Here is a 26,287-nt window from a genome sequence, read left to right on the forward strand (position 1 = left end):
ACGGAATATTTATTCAGCTGTAAGAAAGAAGTCCTGTCAGATGCTACAACATGGATGGACCTTGCTAAGTGAAACAAGCCGGTCACAAAGAAAAGACAAATTGTCTGATTTCATGTATACGAGGCACGCGGAGTAGTCGGATTCGCAGATAGAGAAAGGAGAATGGTGGTTGCCAAGGGTTGTGCAACAGGGAGAAGAAAGGGGAGTTACTGTTCAATGGGCACAGAGCTTCCATTCCACCAGGTGAAAATATTGGTTACACAGCCACGTGCATATACTTAATACTACAGAGCTGTTCCCTTGAAAGTGGTTATGATGGTTGATTTTATGTAAAGTGTATGTTACCACAATTTAAACAAGGCTAAGCTGATGGAGTCCCTGAGCTAAGAGTTCTGACAACGTGTGACAAAGTCCAGACTGTTTCTATTCCAGCTCTGTCTTCGAGCTTTCAGGGCAGTTAATTTATCGCGTTAGCTGTGTCCGGTGACAGGATGTTTTAATAGGTAAAGAAATCAAATCAAGCTGACTGATCTGTTTTTAGGACTCATTCCTATAATATTGTATAGACACAACCTTGGGCAAGATTTTCTATTAACTTGCTGACGAGGCCAGGGAAACCACATTGTGGGTTTGTGAGGAAGAAAGAAAAGGGGTTGATGATTTACTTGGCCTGTGAGCACGGTTGAGGTCAGCTGGATTCCAGGCAGGACCGCGGGGATCAAACACTTCATCCGCTCACTCGCTCAAGCTGAGATGGTACTGCGCATGTGCATGCTGAGTCGTTTCAGTTGTGTCCAGCTTTTTGCAACCCTATGGACTGTAGCCCGCCAGGCTCCTCTGTCCATGGGATTCTCCAGGCAAAAAATACTGGAACCCTCCTCCAGGGGATCTTCCTGACCCAGGGATCGATTCAGCATCTCTTATGTCTCCTACTTTGGCAGACAGGTTCTTCACCACTAGTGCCACCTGGGAAGCCCGAGATGGTACTAAGGATCATTAAATCTGAATTCTAAGGGACTTCCCTGGTGGTCCAGGGGCTAAGACTCTGCACTTCTAATGCAGGGGCCCGGGGTTGGATCCCTGGTCAGGGAACTAGATCCCTCATGCTGCAACTAAGAGTTCGCATGCCATGACTAAAGACCCTGCGTGCTGCAGCTGAGACCTGGTGCAGCCAATAAATAAAATAAAAATAAAAAATAAATTGCTGCCCTGGCCCAGACATTTCCTCAAATCAGCGCATCATTGAGAGTCAATCCCTAGAAATGAGAAACTGCTAGACAGTTTTATGGGGAAAAAAGATCCATGCATGATGTCATAAAGAATCAGTGCCAAGCAAAGAAGGACATTGAATTCTGCTATTTTCATTGGTGAATTAAAGGTTGCACGTTTGTCAGCTTTCATTCTGCATATAACAGTTACTTCACAAGGAGTGCAAAAATACCCATCAGAAACAAAACTCAGAAGTTGCAACCACAAAAGATGAATGGAGAAGGCTGAGCATTCATTGAAGGGAGCACTGTGCTGCTTGTCACATCTCGCTGCCTTGTCTTCACGGGGGGGGGGGGGGGGGGGCGCTAATGGCATCTGTAAGAACAAGCAGAGCCTCAGGGAAAGCTCTGAATAGCCCCGTGCTTCTGGACCTTTCTTCTTCGTTGCATTTATTTTGAGATTTCTTCTTTTGGCAGTGTTTATGTTTTTCAATTTCCCCAGTTGCTGCCTGGGTAAATGTTTGATTCACACACCTGCTATTCAGATATTCTGGGATTTTTTTTGGGGGGGCGGGGGGTGGAATAGAATCTAGGTACTGAAGGTTGATTTGTTTTTCCCCCCTTCTAATACAGGTGAAAAATTCTCTTCTCCTGTTTGAATGTCATGGCTATTTGGCCATATTGTTTTTATAATTTGCTGGGAAAAGGATAGCCAAACCCAGTTTGTTTCTGGGTGAAGCATCTTACCTTGCAAGAGGAGAAGATTGAAATGGAAATGAAAAAGTATGTTTGGTGTACAGAATAGGAAGGGAGAGTCCTAAGTTACTTGGGCTTTCTCTTAGATTTGCAGGGTTTTGTTGTTTAATACATGTGATTATTATGCATTTGTTCTTCATGAGCATTTCTGTTTTGCTTTGGTATAAAAGTCTTTATGTAACTCAGTTTTTCAAGGACATAGCAAATCTGCACATTTCTTACCTGTATAGTTCTCTCCATCAGAAATGACCAATGGGAAGTAACTAAGTGATGCTGACTTTCCTAAATATGAACATCGTTTATCATACTGATATCAAAGAAATGATAACTTTTTGTGCAGCCCTGTATTTCCTTTGGCTGGTTTAACTTTTTCCTAAAGTTCAACGGGATCCTAAAAACAATCATACTTTACTGAGTTTTATGTGCAAGACAGGATGCTTTGTCTTCTTTTGTGAAACCTCATTTGGTGACAATTAAATCACAGCTAAGCTTTAATAAGATGATTTGAGAAATGATCTTACAGGCGACAAAATTTTGGCCAGAAATGAGCAAATGTTACATCTTTTGTTCTTTTGTGTATGCACTGTAGCCTATCTGTACACAGTTGTCTATTTATGGATAGTCTGGATAAGTTGACAGGCGTATTCCTGGCTTTGAGAGCCTTAGATGGGCAGTACAATAATACCACACTTCAGCTTTCACACACTGGAATCATGCAGCTTGGGTTCAAGTACAGTTTTGCACCTTGGGCAAGTTGCTTAACTTCTTCTTTATCTGCAAAATAGTGATGATAGTGCGAAGTCTCTAGAGTTGTTGTGAGACTTACAATAAAGTACTACATGGAAATGAGTAGTTCCTAATATTATACAGTGTGAGTGTTAACATGGCAATGGAAAGGAGAAATTGAGTCTTCATAAAAATATCCCTTTCAGGCAAAATATTCGTCTGAGTAGACATTTGACATAACTATACATAGTAGTTTCAAAATTTTTGTTCAAAAATGATCAGTTGACTTTAGTTCTGACTAGATAATAAGAACAAATAAAAGCCCTCAATCTAACACTGTCCTCTTTCTCTGTCTTAGAAAGTATTAGAGAAGGAAGATTTTAAAGTCTAAACATCTCAACACTGCCTTCTAGAAACTTCATTGCATCAGAGTTGATCAGACCATGAGTGGAAAAACAAGCAGTGAAGCAGGCAAACCTATTTCTATTAACTTGGCACCACACAGCCCTTTGAACAAGTGCCCTCCTATCTTTTAGGTAACAGGTGGTTGCTGGGGGTATTAAACTGTTCTGGGCAGAGTTTCACATTTCCTTCTTCAGTGCTTTGGGCAGTACTCTTCAATCATAAAGCGATCAATAATAATTAGGTGTCTGGAATGAAATGCAGTGTAGCATTATGCTCTCTACATCTGGAAGAGAAACTCACTTAACTAGCTCTAAATCAATGAATTTTCTTTTTATTCTTGGGAGGGCAGGGGAAGTGTTAGAGGTAGCAGAGAACCCGATGGAAATGTGAATTGTAGCTTTGTACCCAATCAAAAAAATAAGATGTTAGAACATACTTCCCTCAGAGTAATAGAAACAAACCCTAAAGCATCAAACCTTTATTTCTAACATAAATACTTTCATTCCACTGCATTCTCGATCACTGTTGGGCCACCTGTTCCACACTTAATGAAAAAGGTCTCTTAAAGTAGGCAATCTGTAGGTGAAAGGATGAAGTGAAGGTTGTAAACAGAGCTTAACATACATTATTTTTCAGGTCTTAGTTTTATTAAATCATGCTCTACCAATGTGCCCATAAGAAGGGACCAATAAATGGAGAAAGAATTATTTCTGCTGTGTCTTATAAATCTCAGAAGACAAAACTGATGGTTATTCTGTTACAATGTGGTCTGAACTTTTCCTCTGTAAATTGGGTTAGAGAGAAAGAGAGAGAGAGCAGGAAATCTGCAAATTGTAACAAACTTTCCTTAGTGCCCTCCCCAGAGCTTTGAGCCTGTGCCTTGCAACACTCCCCTAAATTGCTTCTTACATGTTGCTTCCAGGATGGACCTCAAGAATAGTCTACCCTATTTTCAAAAATCTGAATTCTTAGTTCTGCAAAACTACTCACCTCTAAAACTTGCTGTCCGCTTTCTTCCCCCCAAAACTTAAGGTCTCTCTCCTGCTGTCCAGATACTGGAAGACATTAGAGCAATCATTCTGTGTTGATATCTGAACTATTTAAAGAAATGACCAGGAAAGAACTTGTGGCTTTTATTGTCTTATAATCACTTTTTCTTTCGTTATCAGGAGCAAGTCTGCTGGCCAGCTGTATAATTGCATTATATGGTAGCTAGGGTTTTTATTCCACTTCAGAGACTATTGAATCAGTAAAAAGAGAAGCAGAGTTAGTAAGAAGGTCCTTTGAATGTTTTTGCTTTGGAAAATAAAACATACATTGAGAAAATTCATTAAACCTCAATGTATAGTTTAACAGATGGTTTTAAAGCGAACATCATATAACTGCTGCCAAGTCTATATATATGTATATATATAGAGAGAGAGAGACAGACAGACAGACAGCATCTGGGAATCCCTTAATGTGCCTTCTGATTGCAGTTTCCCTCCCCATCAAAGGTGGTCACTATCCTGATTCTGTATTTCGTCATGTCCTTTCTTTGTAGTTTTAAGGTTTAGAGACATACATCTCTAAACCATACATTTAGTTTTTCCAGTGTTTGAACTTTATATAAATGGAATCACAGTATGTGTGTGCATTTGTCTTGCTCTTTCAACTCAGCATTACTTGTAAGATTCATTCATTTTTGTGTGTTTACTTTTTATCTTGAGAATTTTCAAACTTGAGAGAATTATATAATGATATCATTGTACAATTGTGTAGTTATATAGCCATCACCTAAGAGTTACTAAGATATGGCCATATTTATGTTTTTTTTAATAAAAATAAATGACAGGCACCTCTAATCATTCATCTTTAAAAACTCAGGAAAATGTCCTGTATCACTCCAAGGCCATTATCATAGGTAGCAAAACTAACAGTAATTCCCTAATATCATCTAGAACTTCCCTGGTGGCTCTGATGGTAAAGAATCTGCCTGTAATGCGGGAGACGTGGGTTCACTACCTGGGTTGGGAAGATCCCCTGGAGGAGGGCATGGCAACCCCCTCCAGTATCCTTGCCTGGAGAATCCCATGGACAGAGGAGCTGGTGGGCTAAGATCCACGGGGTCGCAAAGAGTCAGACATGACTGAGTGACTAAGCACACATAATATCATCTCATACTCACATTTTCCCAACTGACTCCCCCGAACACTTTCACAGCTAATTTGTTCAAACCAGGATCCAAATCAAGATCCATGAGAAACGTGCTGTTAACAACACAGCTGACAGCTTAAAAACAAGTCTGATCCTTTTTCTCCTACATTTCATCGGTAGATAAAGCTCTGGTGGGCCTGGCTGCAGGCACTTCTTGCACAGTAAGAGGAAAATAAATCGCCTCGTCTATGCTAATGACGTGTCCAACTTTCATACTTCTTGACTCGAGAGGAAATTATACTGTCTGCATTACTGTCAGAAAACCAGTTATGTCCAAACCCAAGCTCTTATTTTGGACAGATCAAGGCTATGTCTAGTCTTTACTTATTTGGGGGATGGATAGTGGACTGCCCATCCAGCGAGACCACTGGAATACAGATGTCTCCCAACTAAAATTCCTACTGGGACTGCAGGAGGACAAACAGATGGATGGCTGGTCACTCTGCTCCATTCGGATTTTTCTGGTTGGTCATGCCTTGCTCATTTAATATGGCAGGACTTCGGGTTTTCAGTTCTGTTTGATTCCAACTTTGACCAGAAAGGTCTTCGTGAAAGATTTTGGCCCCTCTGTGTCCCAGCTGTGTTGGAGGAGCTGACCTCCCTGGCTCCTTTTTTACAACATGCGCTTCCTGCAACCTGGCATCTATTTTATTTTTTTTCAATATTTTTTTATTTGGCTGCATTGGGTCCCAGCTGTGGCACAAAAGACCTTTGTTACCTCGTGGGTGACCCTTCACTGTGGTTGTGGCACACAGGCTCACTTGCCTCCTGGCGTGTGGGGTCTTAGCTCCCTGCATGCACTCTCAGTTGTGTCTGACTCTTTGTGACCCCGTGGACTGTACCCGTCCAGGCTCCTCTGTCTATGAGATTATCCCGGCAAGAATACTGGAGGGGGTTGCCATTTCCTCCTCTAGGGGATCTTCCTGACCCAGGGATCGCACCTTTACCACTAAGCCACCTGGGAAACCCCTTCGTTTCCTGACCAGGGATCAAACCCACATCTGCTGCATTGGAAGGTGGATTCTTACCCATTGGACCACCAGGAAAGTCCCAGCCTGGCATTTAGACCAGTGTTTCCCAAAAGATTTTCCTCAGAATAAAAGTCCCCGTGGCCCTCTATGAAAGCATTATATTGTCAAATGAATTTGAGAGAAACACTGGGTTAAACTGGTTTCTTTAGGTCCTCTCCTGCTAATGAATACTATGGTTCTCTAGTGGCACATGGCATTTCCCAAAATTACTGTCCTCAAACCCTTTCCACGGAGCATCTCTGGGAGTTACTATTCTGCAGAACAGACTGTGGGAAGTGCTGATCTAGATGGTTTGGATGTAATCACAAGCAACAGTAAATAAACAATCTCATCTCCTGCATCATGGGCTGTGAAGAGTTTATCTAAGCTAGCTACCAGTGTTGGCCAAGTACAGTGGCTGGGTTGCCGTACTGGAAATGAGGAACTTGATTCACGTACTCATTCCACTTGCACCATCGCTGAAGTTCATACTGTAACAAAGGGGAAAAATATGGAGCTATGCTTATATGACGAAGACACTGAAATGTTAGCTTCTGCCCTTTAGGTGGAATTTCCACATGCTTTAAATTTTTAGAGGGAAAAGCGTTTTCAACAGTGTCTGTTTTGTTTTGTTTTTAGTTTTATTGAAGTGTAATTGATTTACAATGTTCTGTTAATTTCTGCTGTATAACAAAGTGATTCATTTATATATATATAAATGTGTATGTATATATATACACACACACACATTCTTTTTCATGTTCTTTTCCTCTATGGTTTATCACAGGGTATTGAATATACTTCCCTGTGCTATACAGTAAGACCTTGTTGTTCAATCTCTGATTTTGAGGATCATTTGGTGTTAATTACGAAATATTTTAAAAGATGTTTTTCCTCTTGAATTTGATTCAGTAAGCTTTTCTTTGGATAATCAATGGAAAAACCTTCTTGCCTAGTGACTCTACACTTAGCAGAATGTTTAGATATGCATAGGACTCCTGAAATCATCTGAGTTGGTTAAAAATTTGGTGCTTACACAGATTGCTTCTAGATTAACAGAACTTCTTGAGTGTGTTTATCATACCATTCTGTCTAAAACTAAGCATTTAGAATTGAATTTTTTTTTTACTTCTCTCTTCAACACGGCATTTAGATTGACATTTGTGTTCAGTCGTATCCAACTCCTTGCGACCCCATGGACTGTAGCCTACCACACTCCTATTACCATGGAATTTTTCAGGCAAGAATACTGGAGTGGATTGCCATTTCCTACTCCATTTAGATCAACAGTGTTGTTGTTTTTCTCATTTATTTTCTTATGAAATAAGAGATAACTGGCATTGGCTCTCTAATCTTTGGAAATGGAAGACCTCTGGGTTTATTCTGTTCCTCCACATCTTTGCTTTTCTTTCTCCTCTTATATATTGTTTGTATACACTTAACTTGGAAAGAGAGTCTCTTCATCTTAAAGAAGATGGAAATAATGTAAATGTGGGTTGACAGTTTCATGTTGGGTTTTTCTAGGCTGTAGTTGTTGCATCATATTAATAATACTTTTTATGATGTCATACGGGAAGTAGAGGTAGATTCCAGGTTCCAGAGGCTCATTCCATTTGTTACTTATAGATCTCTAGCCTAAATTCACTTTCACTGGAGTTGTCAAATTTTAAAGGGATAAAAGCTACAGATTTTACTGGGTTAACCAAAAAGTTCAGTCAGGTTTCCCCACACCATCTTACGGAAAAACCCAAATGACTTTTTGGCCAACCCAGTACTTGCAGGCTGGCTATTTTAACCACTGAAGGCATAAGGCTCCACAGTAAGCTACTGTAGATTTCATCATTTATCAATTGTTTTTTCCCCTTCAAACTTTTATCCCATACAGAGTGTAATTTAAGGCAGTTGCACAGAGATTTTAACATAGATAGATTATCCTAGAGAAATATACAAATAGCTCCCTGCCCTGGTACTCTGAGAAGAAGCAGATGACTAAAAAAGAATTGATATTGCTTTTTTCCCCATTTCCTCATTTTATGAAATATAAGAGTTTCTTTCTTCCATCAGTACTGGAGCACATCAAAAATACCCTCTGCCCAGTAAGTCTAGTGATACATACTAGAAAAATTCTTACGCCTGTTCATATGGGTGCCTGAACAGGTATAATCACACTGGCAATGTTTATAGGCCCAAAAGGTGAAGCAACTTAAACTTCCTTCAGTTTCAGATGGTGAAATAAGTTCTGCCACTTCAGTTCAGTCACTAAGTCATGTTCAGCTCTTTGCAACCCCATGGACTGCAGCACGCCCGGCCTCCCTGTCCTTCACCAATTCCCAGAGCTCGCTCAAACTCATGTCCATCAAGTCGGTGATGCCATCCAACCATCTCATCCTCTGTCGTCCCCTTCTCCTCCTGCCTTCAATCTTTCCTCTTCTCTGGTTCTTTTCCAATGAGTCAGTTCTTTGCATTAGGTGGCCAAAGTATTGAAAGTTTCAGCTTCACCATCAGTCCTTCCAATGAATATCCAGTACTGATTTCCTTTAAGATGGACTGGTTGGATCTCCTTGCAGTCCACGGGATTCTCAAGAGTCTTCTCCAACACCACAGTTCAAAAGCATCAATTCTTTGTTGCTCAGCTTTCTTTATAGTCCAACTCTCACATCCATACATGACTACTGGAAAAACCATAGCTTTGACTAGACAGACCTTTGTTGGCAAAGTAATGTCTCTGCTTTTTAGTGTGCTGTCTAGGTTGGTCACAGCTTTTCTTCAAAGGAGCAAGCGTCTTTTAATTTCATGGCTGCAATCACCATCTGCAGTGATTTTGGAGCCCAAAAAATAGAGTCTGTCACTGTTTTCCCATTTATTTGCCACGAAGTGATGGGACCAAATGCCATGATCGTACTTTTCTGAATGTTGAGTTTTAAGACAACTTTTTCACTCTCCTCTTTCACTTTCATCAAGAGGCTCTTTGGTTCCTCTTTGCTTTCTGTCATAAAGGTGGTGTCATCTGCATGTCTGAGTTTATTGGTGTTTCTCCCGGCAGTCTTGATTCCAGCTTGTGCTTCATTCAGCCCAGAGTTTCTCATGGTGTACTCTGCATATAAGTTAAATAAGCAGGGTGACAATATGCAGCCTTGACATACTCCTTTCCCGATTGGGAACCAGTCTGTTGTCCCAGTTCTAGTTCTAACTGTTGCTTCCTGACCTGCATACAGATTTCTCAGGAGGCAGGTAAGGTGGTCTGGTATTCCCATCTCTTAAAGAATTTTCCACAGTTTGTTGTGATCCACACAGTCAAAGGCTTTGGCATAGTCAATAAAGCAGAAATAGATGTGTTTTTTTGGAACCTTCTTGCTTTTTCAATGATCCAATGGATGTTGGCAATTTGATCTCTGGTTCCTCTGCCTTTTCTAAAACCAGCTTGAACATCTGGAAGTTCACAGTTCACGTGCTGTTGAAGCCTGGCTTGGAGAATTTTGAGCATTACTTTGCTCGCGTGTGAGATGAGTGCAATTGTGTGGTAGTTTCAGCATTCTTTGGCATTGCCTGTCTTTGGGATTGGAATGAAAACTGACCTTTTCCAGTCCAGTGGCCACTGCTGAGTTTTCCAAATTTGCTGGCATATTGAGTGCAGCACTTTCACAGCATCATCTTTTAGGATTTGAAATAACTTAACTGGAATTCCATCACCTCCACTAGCTTCATTGATAGTGATGCATCCTAAGGCCCACTTGACTTCACATTCCAGGATATCTGGCTCTAGGTTAGTGATCACACCATTGTGATTATATGGGTCTTGAAGAGCTTTTTTGTATAGTTCTTCTGTGTATTCTTGCCACCTCTTCTTAATATCTTCTGCTTCTTTTAGGTCCATATCATTTCTGTCCTTTATTATGCCCATCTTTGTGTGAAACATTCCCTTGGTATCTCTAATTTTCTTGAAGAGACTCTAGACTTTCCCATTCTATTGTTTCCCTCTATTTCTTTGCCTTGATCACTGAGAATGGCTTTCTTATCTCCTCTTTCTATTCTTTGGAACTCTGCATTCAAATGGGAATATCTTTCCTTTTCTCCTTTGCCTTTCACTTCTCTTCTATTCACAGCTATTTGTAAGGCCTCCTCAGACAACTGTTTTGCCTTTTTGCATTTCTTTTCCTTGGGGATGATCTTGATCCCTGCCTCCTGTACAATGTCACGAACCTACGAACCTCCTTCCGTAGTTCTTCAGGCACTCTATCAGGTCTAATCCCTTGAATCTATTTGTCACTTCCACTGTGTAATCGTAAGGAATTTGATTTAGGTCATACCTGAATGGTCTAGTGGTTTTCCCTACTTTCTTCAATTTAAGTCTGAATTTGGCACTTAGATCCATGTAATGGTAGGAGGTACTCAAAAAGAATGAGGTGTTTTCTGTATGTACCAACGGGAAGATTTCCAAAACATATTCATAAATGAGAGGAGAAAAGAAGAGTTGTGGAATAATGTGAGCAGAATGAGCCCATTTGTGGTTTTAAAAACTGTATTTATATAGTGTGGGAGTGTGTGGCAAAGGAGGAAAGAGAGAAGAACATTATCAAAGAAGGGCAGTAGTGAAGGTTGATGAGTTGGGTGTTTGGAAGGAAGGACAATGAAAAAGAAGATTGTTTTCTATTTTTTAAGTTATTTACTGTTAAAATGCTTCATCTATTTCCATAAATTAAAAAAAGCATGCATGTGTGCACATGCAGAAAATAAAAAGAGAATGTTCTAGCTATTTTTAACAAATTTATCCAGCCCAGGCATTCACTAAGCAAGAACAAGCCCTTCCAAGTTGCCAGTTTTAATTCTTTGATGTCAAAGAAGGATAGGATTCCTTGGCTTAGCACAAATCCGAATGTATAGGGAAACTGAAAAAATTAATTAGAGGGAGGTGATGGGGAACTGGCTTTTGGTAAACATGGCATAGACTGCAGTACTGGCTGAAAAAAAGTTTACAAAAGTGATTAAAACTGCTGTCATTCCGTTACCAGAGGTGGTCTCTGGGCTTTGATGGAATTTACTGTTGAGAGTCCTTCTTTCACCAGGCTTCCTATTTTTAAAGCTTTCACTCAATTGTAAACAGACTTCTGAGCAATAGAATGGAACATAAAGCTGTGGGGAAAAAAAACCTTAGTTTTTACCTTTGTTTACAAACCAGTGCAAGCATAGGTATGTTTTTCAATGTAGGTTTTCTTATTATTCAGGTATGGTGGAGCCAACAGATCAAGAGACGGCTGCCATTGAAAAGAGTTTGTTGTCCTCACAGCTTGCAAGAGAAAGGGCATGCCAGGCCATGGAGGGCCAAAGCAGGTTGTTCAGGAGACAGAAAGAATGGGAGAAAAACGTGGGCAAGAGCCTTTTTTCCGTGGTTTCCCCAAGATGCAATGGGCAGGACAGGGTAAATGGGCTTACCTGGCTGGTTTGAATCATTGTAGTGGACTCTGGGACTTAAGGAGTGTCTCCAATTGTCTGGTACCTGGCCCTGTGGTGATTAGGGCAGAGGAACAGTGGCTTATTTTCTGTAAGAACTCTGGAAGAAGGTGGTTGAGGGTGGGGCTCTGGATTGGTCGGTTTGCATAGGAAAGGCAGGCTTCCTGGGAGGGGCCGACTCTAGGATCAGCGTGGCCCCAAGATGTCAACAAATCAAAAAACTGGAAAATACAATAGATGTTGATAAAGATGCGAGAATAACTATGCTTTTCAAGGTTTCCTGGGTGACTTTTACACTAATATTTTGTTTAATGACAAGCTTAGAGAGCCTTCCTTAGATGGACCAACCTTTTAATATGTTTTGGGGGCTGTATTGGGTACAGTAATTGAGAAGTCCTTCCCTCACTCATTTCAGGCAAGAAAGAGGGGATATGTGAAGCTTTTAAAAGGTGTTTGGATCTACTCTGCTATTTCTTTGTTGGTCTATAAAAGCCAATCGGTCATTTCCCCCCTTTTCCTCTTTAGGCTGTTTCATATGTTGGTGTGGAATTTTAGACTGGATGTCGCTGCTTTAGTGTTTGCGCATTTGCTTGTTTATGCAACTTTATTTTGGTGTTTCAGCTGCCAAGGACTCTCTTGAAAGCCTTTTACAGTGTTTTACTGCATTACTGCAGCCAGAAATTTAGTTCTTTTCTGACGATCCAAGGAATTGCATTGTTGCTACCTAACCTGTATGTTCATTTTGGTGGGGGAAGTCGGCGTCCTGCTTTTTCTTTTTTGGTTCTCTTGTGTTAGAGGTTAAAAGAATTGTTTTTAGAAATTCACCTTTATACGCCCAGGCTCCTGCTCGGTTGCTCAATCGTATCTGACTCTGTGGACTGTGGTCCTCCAGCCTCCTCTGTCCATGAGATTTCCTGCAAGAATACTGGAGTGGATTGCCATTTCCTCCTCCAGGGAATCTTCCCAACCCAGGGATCAAACCCGCATCTCCTGTGTCACAGGTAGATTCTTTACCACTGAGCCGCCGGGGAAGCCCCTTCACCTTTGTATCTTTAGATATCTTCACCGTATATCTTTAGATATATGCTGTATATCTAATCCTTGTATTTTAATGCTGCCCTCTCATTTACTGTGGCCTAAAGTTTAGTTTAATCATCTGCTTAGATTTACTATTTTTGTTTTTAACTGATGTTTTTGCTCTTGTGATCACTATTTTTTTTTTTTCATTTCTTAACGACTCCACGTTTGTCTTCAGCATCCTTGTGTAGCTGCCTTCATCTTCTGCCCAGACTTCTGCAATCATCCAGTAACTGGCCTCCCTCCAGTCTGCCCTCCATGCTGAAGTGGACATTGGTCTGTCAGATAACTCAAACGCGCTCCGTTTCTTCACATTTCCCTTAGAAGAACATGGTCAGGAAGGCCCCGCGTGGCCCAGCGCCCCCTGCCCCTCTGACTGTGTCTCAAACCATCATCTTCCAACTGGTGTCGGCTGGGCGGTCATACTGGCTTCCTCTCTGCCTGTCCACGGCACCCTAATCCCCCCAGCTTGCTCTGTCTGGGGTGTTTTCCACTTCCTCCCTGACTGTCCTGAGCCAAGGTAACATACATTGAGCTTTCAGACCCAACTTGGGGGTCTCTTCCTCGGAAAAGCCTTCTCGAATTCCCCAGTTGTTGCTGTTTTTCAGACACTCAGTCATGTCCGACTCTTTTGCAGCACCGTGGACTGTAGCCCTCCAGGCTCCTCCATCCATGGGATTCTCCAGGCAAGAATACTGGAGTGGGTTGCCATTTCCTTCTCCAGGGGATCTTCCCAACTCGGGGATTGAACCCGAGTCTCCTGCATTGGCAGGCAGGTCCTTTACCGCTGAGCCGCCAGGGAAACCCCAGCTCCCCCTTGGAGGAGGTTATTTAGCGTATGCTCTGGTGGAAGCATGTCTTGTTTTGAGGCACATCTCAATTTACAATCACGGATGAGGTGACGTCTCATTTGATGACTGAATCGCACCTTAGCCTGTGATCTCTGGGAGGGAGGGGCTGTCCCTCTGGTTACCATCGTCCCCTGATGGAGTCCCTTGCATTGTGGGCAGCTGGTCCTCAGCTGTTGGCTGAGTGTGGAGAGACAGCTGAGGTCCGGATGACAGCGGTTGGCCTGAGAGTGTCCATATTCTGCTGGTGCTGAAGCTCCCGGATCTCCGTGTCCAGGGCTCTGCCCGCCTGCCTGCAGACCCTTTCTCTCCGTCTGTGGCTCTGGTTCCCCCCTCTTTACTCCACAGTTTTGAAAAGCCGCTAGAAACTTGTTTTGTTGAAGGGAAATCTGTTCATGCACATGGGTCAGGACAGGATGACTCTTCTTTATTCCTCTGGAAGATCACTAATAAACTTTTACCTTGAAATCCTGACTTCATCTTGCCTATTCAGTCTTTCCTACTGTGCTGCTGAGCAAATGTTTTTTAAAATCAGGCAGAACTTTCTGAGCTAATGGCACACACTTCTCTTCCCCTGCTCCAGGTATCCCCCTTCTGCACGAGAGCACCTTCTGCCCTCTTCCCACCTTATCTTGTCCTTTGGTTCAGGACATAAAACTCCTTCACCTCCCAAAGCGAACACCGCTCCATAGTTTCCCCACTCACCTCTAACCCTTGTCCTTCCATACAGCCTTCCCGCCCTCACTTCTGGGGGCTATAGATTTATATATATCCATCTTCTTATTAATATGTTCTCAGTAAGCTGTCTGCCAGGGTTAACCTTTATTTTTCCTTCTCATACCACTGAATTAATTGTAATCTAAGGGAGGGCGTTAGAATACATTTTTAAAGTAATAAGTTTCAAAATGGATAATCAGGGATTTTCAGTCCTGATATGCTTGAGAATAACCCAGAGAGCTTTTTATTGTCATATAGTTGTCGGGTCCCAGGCTGGCAGCAGGGAAGGCATCACTGTCTTTCCAGACTGGCAGAGTGACTTGGTGAAGATCGGACAGCTAGTGGGTAACAGAGTTCAATCACAATTCTTGTTTCCTTGGTTTCTTTCTAGTTCTTACTCATATATATTTTTTTGCATTAAATTCTGTTGAGAGTTGTGTGTGTTTAATTCATCTGTATCTAAATTTATCTGCATAAAATTGTTTTCTTATTTTATAACCAGTATTTCCCACCACCCCCCCATGACTGTGTAACCAAAGCATGCAAAGAATCTCAAGCTGACCAAAGGAACCACAGCGGCGTCTCACCTCCTCCTCTCCGTGTTTTCTGGATGTCAGTGCTGGAATAGCTTTGTTTCCTCTACAGCCTCCGCCAATCCCCCCGTCCTGCCTGGAGCCGCGGGCCTGCCCTGGGTGCCGCCCCTCCCTTCCCCTCTCAGGGCTCTGTTCCCACTTGACTTGCCCTCCATCACACCACTGATCCGAGGAAATGTCCCCTCTTCCCTCCCCCAGCCCCCACCTGCCTGAGCGCTTGGCTCCGGTGAGGGGCTGGGTCCTCATAGAGGGGCGTTTGGGAACTGAACTGTTCCTTCATTCCTTGCTGGGAGCCGAGAGAGGTGGGCGGGTGTCCCACGGAGGTCTCCCCCCGCCCCCTCAGTCTGTCCTCGGGAACCTGGGTCCCAATCCAGGGAGCTTTAGAAGAGGTGTTTTTGTGCCATTTTTTAATAGTTGAGAAGCAACTAAATCCTCAGTAAGACAATAAGACATGATCTGTATGAACTAGGTAATTAAAAGAGGAATCCCTTTTGGGGAATCCCTTTCTGAGGAAAGGTCACACTCTGGAAGATGCCATGTGGTCTGAGTTAAACCAAGGATGGAGACAGCCTTTCTTGGCTGGAGGTTGGAGAAGAGTCCTAGGTCCTCTTCCCAGGGTGGTTCTGATCGGTGGTGGAGCTGCTCTGTGGTACAGTTTCCTCAACCATATATTGCAGTTAAATAAAGTGAAATAAAAATGCCTGCATCATAGGTAATTTGATTGTCTTGAAGGTGAAATAATCAGATTATGATGCTGATCATAGTAGCCCTCCAGTGGTATCATTAGTTTACATTAGTCAAGTATGATTTACAGGAGCTTTCCCATACGTTATATTTTAGCACATCTTAAAATATGCTTTTTTAAAAATTGTCTTTATTACTGACTCACACCTGCTTCTCTGTGTTTGACTTGCAGCCCTGGAAAGGAAAATATCCATGAGGCAAAGCAGAGAGGAGCTGATAAAACGAGGGGTCTTGAAGGAAATCTATGATAAAGGTAAGGGGACCACTCCAGGCTCCACAGGCCAGAAAGAAGCCATGCTTGGAATCTGTGTGTGTATTTCTCAGAGTAGGATTCCATTCTCTGCATTGCTTTATCAGAGTTTGAATCTGTAAAACTCCAGACAGTTCTGGAGAGATCAGAGAATGGAGCTGACAGCGCTGAAGTGATAGGTATTGTCGCAAAGGTGAACCCTCCCTTTTTCTCAGCTTTGGAATCAAACCACAGGATGCTAAGAAAAGTGATGGGGCCCCAGGAATGGTGTCAGTACTGGTGGTGAGCCTGTTGGTATCTGAACACACACAGCTGGGGTGAATTTAATTGCTTCAGTTCTTTTAGGCACTAGGGAGTCCCAAGACAAGTGTTAAAAATCCACAAGCATCTAGAATATCCCGAACAGCTTTTTTTGGGCAGTCCATCTCCCAGCAGTAGGAGAATCAAGGTGGAGAAAATAATAAAATATAAATGTACACATAAGAGATTTCAAATGATACTGTTACAATGATTACAAATGCTCTGTGAATGTGTCCACAAGTGTTCGCCAGTGATTTATCACATGTCTTTTGCTGGTTGAACTACTGCCTTTAAATACAAAGGTACACAGTGGTTTACACCGCGTATTAACTAGTCATCACTGGCCCCCCACCAACCCTTCTCCTTCCTCTCCACCCTTCCCCTCATCACCCTTCACTTAAAGCTTCACGAGAAGTGTTGTTTAGTCTCTACGCTGCGCTTAGTCGCTCAGTCGTGTCTGACTCTTTGCGACCCCATGGACTGATGCCCACCCGGTCCCTCTGTTGGATTTCCTAGGCAAGAATACTGGAGCAGGTTGCTGTTTCCTTCTCCCGGGTATCCTCCCGACCCAGGAATCAAACCTGCATCCCCTTGCATTGGCAAGTAGATTCTTTACCTCTGAGCCACCAGGGACGTCCTTTATGAGAGATGACAAACTCGTTCCAGCTTTGTCACAGTCGTCAATACTCTGGTCTTACTGTTTCGCACCAGCGTTGTCTGTTGGGCCAGATTATTAAATCACATACTCTCCTTTAAAGATCCACCCTAATCATCAAAGGGACCTTGTAATTCTGACAGTCCACTACATTTTCATAGGTCTTCTGCATGCCGAGTTTGTGTCCTGACACCAAAAGGCAGGTGTGTCTCTAACCTGGGTGCTTCTCTCTGATTCTGCTGTCGTCAGCGAGTTGGTCCTTATTCCTGTGGTACAACTCACCTCACTCACTCCTGTCGTGGAGCATCCTGATGGCGCTTTTAAAGTATTTTTAGAACACTTTGCCACTCTGAAATGCTGCAAGTCGTAAGGGCCTTGTGTGTAATAATAAGATCTCCTAGGCAACAATTAGAGTAAAAAATCTGTGTCAATTTAGAGTGTTCTAAAACTAATGAAATAAAACCCAGTCTATTTTTAACACATTTTAAAGTTCAATCTTTATTTTTAGCCAAATCTTAAGGGTTTTTAAAAATGAGCTAGTAAAGTTTTTTGAATAAATCTAAGTTTCCATGTATCATGAATGTATTGGAAAGGTCTCTGGAATATTTTTGGTCAGGCAAACCAGAAGTTCAAGTGTACCCTATTCAACAATCATACCCACAGCCCCAAACACACACATGATCTTCCCATATATATTTCACTAAATACACAAACAATCTGCACCACCACTCACTGGTAGGGTGTGAAGTTGTATTATTTCAAGTTTCCTGGATTAGTTGGTGCCTCAGATGATAAAGAATCTGCCTGCAGTGCAGAAGACCCAGGTACAGTCCCTGGGTCGGGAAGATCCCTGGCATAGGATATGGTAACCCACTCTAGTATATTTGCCTGGATAATTCCATGGACAGAGGAGCCCCACAGGCTACCGTCGATGGGGTAGCAAAGAGTTGGACTTGAGTGAGTGACTGATTCTTCATTAATTATCATAGCCTTCTGGCACCTCCTGGGTGAGCCATGCTAGCCTTCTACTTCTGAGAAAGCCATGCCAAGAGACAGTTTCTTTGGCCGATTAGGCTCTCCAGAAAAAAAGAAAATAAGAATCCATAATTTTGTCACTCTTATACAATGTCTTACTTTCTGTTGTTGTTGAGTCGCTCAGTCGTATCCACCTCTTTGCAACCCCGTGGATTGCAGCACGCCAGCCTTCCCTGTCCTTCACTATCTCCAGGAGTTTGCTTAAATTCATGTCCGTTGAGTCGGTGAGCTGTCTAACTATCTCATACTCTGTCGCCCTCGGTGTTTTGCCCTCAGTCTTTCCCAACATAGGGGTCTTTTCCAGTGAATTGGCTCTTTGCATCAGGTGACTAAAGTATTGGAGCTTCAGCATCAGTCCTTCCAGTGAATATTCAGGGTTGGTTTCCTTTAGGATGGACTGGTTTGATCTCCTTGCAGTCCAAGGGACTCTCGAGAGTCTTCTCCAGTACCACAATTTGAAAGCATCAATTCTTCAGCACACAGACTTCTTTAAGGTCCCCCAAACCCACCCTTTTGTTGACCTTAACTTTCCCTCTTTCATCTCAAACTCCTTTCTCCACATTCCTTCCCCAGTGGAGATGGGAAGTGTCTGACCACAGGTATGGTATTCCATAGTCAGCATCCAAGGGCCATTACTGTCAGCACTAAAGCCTGTTCAATCCAGTTCAGTAGTCCCTGCCCTCCCTGGGAAGGGGAGGGATCTTTGAACTGGATCCCTCTTCCTGCCACCTTTATGTCTCTCACTGGAAAACTTCAGGAATCCTCTGAAGAAGAGAATACATTTTATTATAGTCTTTGTAATTTCCATTATGCTTAATAACTGCTGCTGCTGCTGCTGCTAAGGTGCTTCAGTGGTGTCCTACCCTGTGTGACCCCATAGACGGCAGCCCACCAGGCTCCCCCGTCCCTGGGATTCTCCAGGCAAGAACACTGGAGTGGGTTGCCATTTCCTTCTCCAATGCATGAAAGTGAAAAGTGAAAGTGAAGTCGCTCAGTCGTGTCTGACTCCTAGTGACCCCATGGACTGCAGCCTACCAGGCTCCTCCATCCATGGGATTTTCCAGGCAAGAGTACTGGAGTGGGGCGCCATTGCCTTCTCCAGCTTAATAACTGACTTAGGGTAAATATTGCCTGAATAACTTCCTGACTTAAGGAAGCCGTAGACCATTCGAGAAGACCCTGATGCTGGGAAAGATGGAATGAGGGAAGACAAGGGGACAACAGAGGATGAGATGGTTGGATGACATCACTGACTCAATGGACATGAGTTTGAGTAAACTCCGGGAGTTGGTGATGGACAGGGAGGCCTGGCGTGCTGCAGTCCATGGGGTCGCAAAGAGTTGGACACAACTGAGCATCTGAACAGAACTGAGGCCATTAGAGCAAAAGGCCCACTTTATAGAGGAAAAAATGGGGGGTGCATTGAGTCTGGGGGCTGCCAGCCCACACTAGGAACTACACCAGAATTAGGAGCTGGGTCCTGTTTGAGGTCATCTCATGGCATGCGTTCAGTCACTAACTGTGGAGAAAAGGACTGGTCTGGCCCCCACCTGTCACCACAACTTCCAGTTTTATTTTTGTCTTTGAGCTTATCAGTGTCTGCTTTTTTCCATTCCGTGGTTGACTGGCCTTCCTCACTGGCACGTAAATTCCAGGAAAACATGGACCTCATAGGCTTGCTGCCAGACCCCCTGAGCCTCAGATAGAAAGGCTTGAGATAGATGTACTCACCAAAATACTTACTGTTTGGATGATGGGAAGGGGAGAAGTGAAAATGCAAAGTAAATTGTATTTACTTTGGATTTTTCTGATGAAAGTGTTCATTTTTTTAATCACTGTAGATATTAATCATATGACCTTATATTCTGTTTGATCAGCTGTTAGGAACGTGAGTCCTGAAATTATTGCTTGGATTCAGTTCTAGTTCCACTTTGCAAGAGCGGTGCAACTTTAGTCAACTTGCTGAACATCTCTGGTGCTTCTGTTTCTGTATTTGAAAGTGTGGATGATAATATAATGTGAATGACATGAGATCACATATCTGCATTAGATTGCCAAAGCCGCCGTAACAATATACCAGAGGCTGGGTGACGTAAACAACAGAAATGCGATTCCCCGTGGTTTTGGAGGCTGGGAGTCCAGGATCCAGGTGTCAGCAGGGTTGGTTTCTGGTGTGGCTGCCTCTCAGCTTGCAGATGGCTGCCGGCTCCCTGTGACCTCACGTGGCCTTTCTTCCATGCGTGCACAATCCTGGTGTCTCTTCCTCTTTTCACAAGAAAATCAGTCCTGTTGGATCAAGGCCCACCCTTCAACCTCATTTAACCTCATTACTTCCTTAAAAGCCTCATCTCCAAGTACAGTCACATTGGGAGCTTTGGGTTTCACATGTAAATGTGGACCTTTGGCAGGGCCGGACACAATTCCCTCTGTAACAACGTGCAGACTGCACTAGTGGCTGTCATTCCATAAAATCCTTGAGAAATTGTTAACATACCTTTATTGGTAATAATCTCATCATCATCATCCTCTGTATTTTTTGAAACCCTTGACATGCCTTTTCCTAGCTCAGGCCCCCATCAGTCTAATGAAGGGACATCGTCGTCCCCTTTCAGCTTCAGGAATCTTCAGCCCCCCTCACGACTGTCTTACCATGTGGGTAGCCGGAACCCAGTCCCTCGATGTCTGATTTCATCGCCTTCTCTTCCCTCCCCTCTCGCCCTCTTAGCCTCTAAACACATCGCTTGCTTGTCATCATTCTTCCCTTTCCTACAGCATCACTCAGCGGCTGTGTCTGAGAGCCTCGGGAGTAGAACAAACAAACTTTGATTGCCACAACCTGAGCGAACAGCAAGGGGCCAAGAGCCTCTCATCCTTTGCCAAGCTGTTTGTTTCAGAGATGGATTTCATAGATTTTCAGCCGTCCTTCCTCATCGCCTGGCTGGTCAGTCCTCGTTTTGTACCGCCTCCTGTGTTATCACCTGAGTTGGGTCATCTGGCAGCAAAATGCTGTCACCAGAGAGGTGCCGTCCCCGGCAGCTGCCCAGTGGTTTGTAGTGACTGTGTCAGCCCGTCTGCCGGGGCCGGCCTGGGTCCACTTTGCAGTTACACTGTTTTGGATATGATACTGCTAATGCAGAAAGCAGTTTATCTTTAGTAGGTGAGCTGTTCTCTTCCAAGTCTTTGTTATTGATTTTGCTTAATAACGCCTTGCTTGTTTGTAGAAAGTGTAAAGATAAACTGTAGGGTTGTGAGATGTGCACCTGTTTGGGCAGAGGGAACTCAGAATTAGTGAGGTTTTATTATGGCTTCCCTGGTGGCTCAGACGGTTAAGAATCTGCCTGCAGTGCAGGACACCCAGGTCGATCCCTGGGTCAGGAAAATCTCCTGGAAAAGGGAATAGCAATCCAGTCCAGTATTCTTGCCTGGAGAATTTCATGGATAGAGGAGCCTAGCAGGCTACAGCCCATGGGGTCGCAAAGAGCTGGACACGACTGAGCAACTAACACTTTGGATTATTCTGACAGTTCTCCTAGAAATTCCTTATCTTATTCTTGTTGGTTTAGTTGCTAAATCGTGTCTGACTATTGCGACCCCATGGACTGTAGCCCATCAGGCTCCTCTGTCCATAGGATTTTCCAGGCAAGAATATTGGAGTATTCTTTTTATACTGCATATATAATTCTGGAGTATATTTTTCTTAGTAGGTTAAAATCCCAAACTGGTCACTAAGTCAGGCAAAACGAGAGCTTGGACTGAAGAGCAGAGATTTTCTCAATATCTGTAGAAACTAGCTCAGAAATCCTTCATTTAATGGAATGCAGGTGTGACGAGCAGGAGCTACTGGATGGCTCATATTTTTTATTGGTTTCCCTATCGAATCATGTAAGTATAGAGTTCAGAAGAAAGTTTAGATCAACCACTTTTCTGATTTTTAAAGTTTTATCTCTGGATTTATCAAGGCCATATAAAAATGCAGCAAACTTTGAAAACTATGAAGAAAATTTTAAATTGTTTAATCGTGATGGAGTAGGAACATAAAATTTTAAATGCTTCCCCCCCCACCATTTTCCACATTTCTCACAATATGGATATAGCAATTTTGTGTAAAGCACAAATGTAAACATTACAGTGGACCATCATCAGTCTGAAGAATAAAAATGTGAAACCAATTAATGATGGAAAATAAGCTGTCTACAAAGTGATAAGATTATTTTTAACTATTCAACAATTTCATCATCTGTTTTTTTGAATGAGAACTTAAGGGTTCTCCTAGGCTCCTAGAATGTTCATTCATTCAGCAAATTGGTACTGACTCCCCACTCTGGGCCAGGTGGTCAGGTGTCAAGCTATAGTGATAACCAAAAGAGTAAAACCCTCACCTTCTCAGTTTACATCCTACCAAAGGAGACAGGAAATAATTAAATAAGCATGTGATGTACTGTCAAGGAGTGATGAATACTATGAAGGCGAACAAAGCAGTAGTTTAAGGAGATAAACTCAGTGGGGGCATGATTTTATATAAACGCAATCATGGAGGCCCGCTGGAGGAGGTGATATTTTACACGGAGACCTAAATGCAGTGAAACGGGAGCATTGGTCCTACTACTACTTCTCAACAACGTGTAACCTAATTCTTGAGCCCTTAAGTTGTCTTGGTATGTACATTAAAGCCTCTGGGCTGCATTTGCTTCTCTCTTAGTTCTCTGTAAATCCAAACACGTCACCCCCTACTCAGGGAAGTTCCAGGTTTCTCCAGCCGCCTCCAAAACCCTCTGCGATCTGCCCTCTAGCCCCTAAGTTTGCTTCAGTTCCTTGGCAGTACCTCCTCATAACTTCCTCTTGTGACATCTCACTTGCTTTCCAGTCCCTGACATTGGCATTGAGTGCACTGTCTTCCTAGAACCTTCTTCCCCAAGACATCCGTCCACGTGGTTCACTGCTCTTTTAATTCTTTGCTCAGATGCCTTGGAAGCTCTGCATTTTAAATTGTCACCTCCTCCCATAGGTCCATAGTCCCCTGACCCTGCTTCACTGTGTTCTTTCTTTCTCTCTTCTTTTCCTTCTGTCTGTTATCACCGGCAGTCTATAAATTACACATATATTGTGTTAGCCTTTTTTTCCTCATCGGTCTCTCCTCACTGAAATGTGAGCTCCACCAGGCAGGACAGGATCTCTTGTCTGATTTGTTCATGGACCTTATAGGCATCCTGCTGCCTGAGGTAGTGCTGGGACATAGTCGATGCTCAGTATATGTTTATTGAAAAGAACAACAAATGCCAGCCTGAGACTGTCTGTATGTATATGTGACTTGGTCTGTTCACCTGTGTTGGCAAAATCCTGAACACTAGTGCTCTGATCCCCCTTGTTATTCATTGGAAGGACTGATGTTGAAGTTGAAACTCCAATACCTTGGCCACCTGATGTGAAGAACTGACTCATTGGGAAAGACCCTGATGCTGGGAAAGATGGAAGGCGGGAGGAGAAGGGGTTGACAAAGAATGAGATGGTTGGATGGCACCACTGACTCGATGGACATGAGTTTGAGTAAACTCCGGGAGTTGGTGATGGACTGGGAGGCCTGGCGTGCTGCAGTCCCTGGGGTCGCAAAGAGTCGGACACGACTGAACTGAACTGAACTGATGATACATGAAACTTTTATTTGTCAATTATTTAAATAGGAAACATTATCTTGGGTGTATATTCATGTATAGAAAGAAAGTGTTAGTCGCTCAGTCGTATCTGATTATCTGATTCTTTGTGACCTTGGGATTCTCTAGGCAAGAATACTGCTTTGGGTTGCCATTACCTCCTCCAGGGGATCTTCCTGACCCAGGGATCCAACTGAAGTCTCCTGTGTTGCAGGCTGATTCTTTATCACCTGAGCTACCAGGGAAGCTGCTATTATATTCATGTTTATGGATGTCAAATACTCCACATACAAATAGTGCCTTCTAAGTGTTATGGAGAAGAATATCCTGAAAACAGTGAGCTGTTTGGCCGTTGGTAAAATAGTGCTGATTTTTCTCAGACTTAGTAAGGATCTCATGAGGTCGCCTGGCCTGGCCTCTGTTGTTTTTCTAACGTGGAGATGAAGCAGCTGCGGCCCAGTGAGGTTACAGCCTTGCCTAAGGGCTCACAGCCAGTGTGGACTCTGAAAAACTTTACTAAGACCTCCTGTCCTTCGTTTGGAATTTATGTTGTTGTTGTTATTTAGTCACTAAGTCATGTCCAACTCTTTGCAACCCGATGGACTGTAGCCCACCAGGTTCCTCTGTCTCTGGGATTTCCCAAGCAAGAATTCTGGAGTGGGTCACCATTTCCTTCTCCAGGAGACCTTCCCAACCCCACAGATCAAACCTCCATCTCCTGCATTGGCAGGTGGATTCTTTACCACTGAGCCACTTGGGAAGCACTTGGAATTTATAGGAACACACACAAAACTTTGTCATATATTACCTATTGGTTATCAGAGGATATTGATAAATCCTGCTGCTAGTGGTTATTGGAAATGATCTCTACAAATGAGCATGATGGTGTATACAAAGAACATTCAGGGTAACAGTGGCAAATGTTCTGTATTTTTCAACACTGGGTTTTCTGATGAAACCTCAGTTCTATCACAGTCCTGTCACGTGCTTTGTAATGGATGAGTGTATTTCACTCACACAGTGATTGTATCACTGATCAGGAGGGGAGGAGAGGAAAAGAAAACCCTCTCTCTCTCCACGAAATGACATGCTCTCGCCCCCATATATTACATGCATCCAATCCCCAGACAGGAGCAGGGAGCTGGGATGTGCGGCTGCGTTCAGGGATGGAGTTGAGGCCAATGCAGTTCCCTGGTCACTAGGCCACTGCTCGCCACAGTCACACCAAGACCTGGGGGAGGAGATCCATAATCCCACCAGCGCAGAAAGAAGGGAGGGTGGGGGTGGGATGGGGTGTAGGGGGAGTAGTGACCGTGTGCCAGTGAGAGTCTTCCCTTTCCCCTGTGTGCTGGGAATTAGCGATAACATTTCACGACAAATAATAAAGTGCATTGAGGTGTGCTTTATTTTCCTTCATCGAGTCGGAGCAGCATTTTGGAAGGTGTTATTTTTAATTATCAACACAAACAGAACCTCCTTGAAATGGATGACTCTTTTATGCGGAGTCTATATTTTCCCCCCACTCTCAGACATTGATGACAAAAAAGCCTGGTATTTAAATGAAAAGGTCGTCGTCTTTTAAAAATAAAAATAACGATTCTCTCCTGTATCAGAGGAGACGAATTCGTCGACTTGAGCCTTTTAAGTCTCGTTGTTTATCTGGCGTCCCAGGTGCATAGACTTTTAAAGCCATGAAGTTTATGGGAAGTAGTGCTTTTCACAGCCTTTCCCAGGCACTGTTATTTTGTCACATTTTTAGCTCTTTCTGATGTCTCACCTAGAAATGGCATCTTCTGGAAGCTGTGATTTGGAGTAATGCTGTGAAAATGAAAAGAATGTTTACTTTGGCCTCAGTGACATAAAATCGTTGATGTGGCACCTTGGCACCTAATGCAGTGGATCGCCCTAGTGGGGTAAATGGAAAGCAGATTAAATGATAAAGAATGAAGAGAAATTGTGCTCTGGATTCTCTTTCAGATATCACTGTTCTTTCGGGAAATCACTATCTCGAGTGAAAAAAATTAATGAAGTAGTTTTTATTATAGCTGTGAGCAGACGTTCCCCAGCAAGTGGGTTCATCTCTTGTGTGTCTGTTAAATGAATGCTTGTTATGTTGCAGGCATCGTTCTGGATGCCACGAATACCAGGAGGGGCCAGTGGGCTCCCCCGACTAATAGAACTTACAGTCCTGGAATGAGTTCAGGTGCTTGGAGGTTGTGATGAGGAAAGTGTGCAGGGTGTTTCGGGAGTGGGGTGTCTTGGACGCATTATCCACCCAGGCCTGGAGACTCAGGGGTAGCGTCTTGGAAGGCGTGGTGTCTTAGAGGAAACCTGAAGGATGGTGAGGATTATGGTGGAGAAGTTGGGATGGGTTGGGGGGATGTTCTAAGTAGGAGGACCCACACATGGGGAGGCGTGGGATGGGGATAACGCAAGAGAGAGCATGTCTGTATGATCGGGGGAGTCGGGGCAGAGCTTACAGGCAGGAGAATGATGTTAGCTGCTTGTTCTTTGTCCAGAGAGCAGCGAGGAGCTCTGGAAGGGTTTTCTGCATGATCGGATTTGCAGCGTCATCACTGTGCCTACAGCGGAGAAGGACTTGGAGGGAGACCAAGGCATGAGTCGGGGAGTCCAGCTAGTGGACTGTGGCTGGGATTCAGATGACGTGATG

The 26,287-nt window shown here is 43.4% G+C and overlaps 1 protein-coding gene across 12 annotated transcripts in view; it reads left to right on the top strand.

The window, feature by feature from the left end:
• The window catches only part of PHACTR1 (phosphatase and actin regulator 1), a 490,759-nt gene that overhangs the window by 386,674 nt on the left and 77,798 nt on the right, over nt 1–26,287 (top strand). For all 12 annotated transcript variants that reach the window (XM_043450090.1, XM_043450084.1, XM_043450085.1 and 9 more), the window contains one exon: nt 15,901–15,981. In XM_043450090.1, coding sequence (XP_043306025.1) covers nt 15,901–15,981 — 81 coding nt within the window. The remainder of the gene's footprint in view (nt 1–15,900; nt 15,982–26,287) is intronic.

The sequence above is a fragment of the Cervus canadensis genome, chromosome 28, assembly GCF_019320065.1.
Source record: "Cervus canadensis isolate Bull #8, Minnesota chromosome 28, ASM1932006v1, whole genome shotgun sequence".
NCBI lineage: Eukaryota > Metazoa > Chordata > Mammalia > Artiodactyla > Cervidae > Cervus > Cervus canadensis.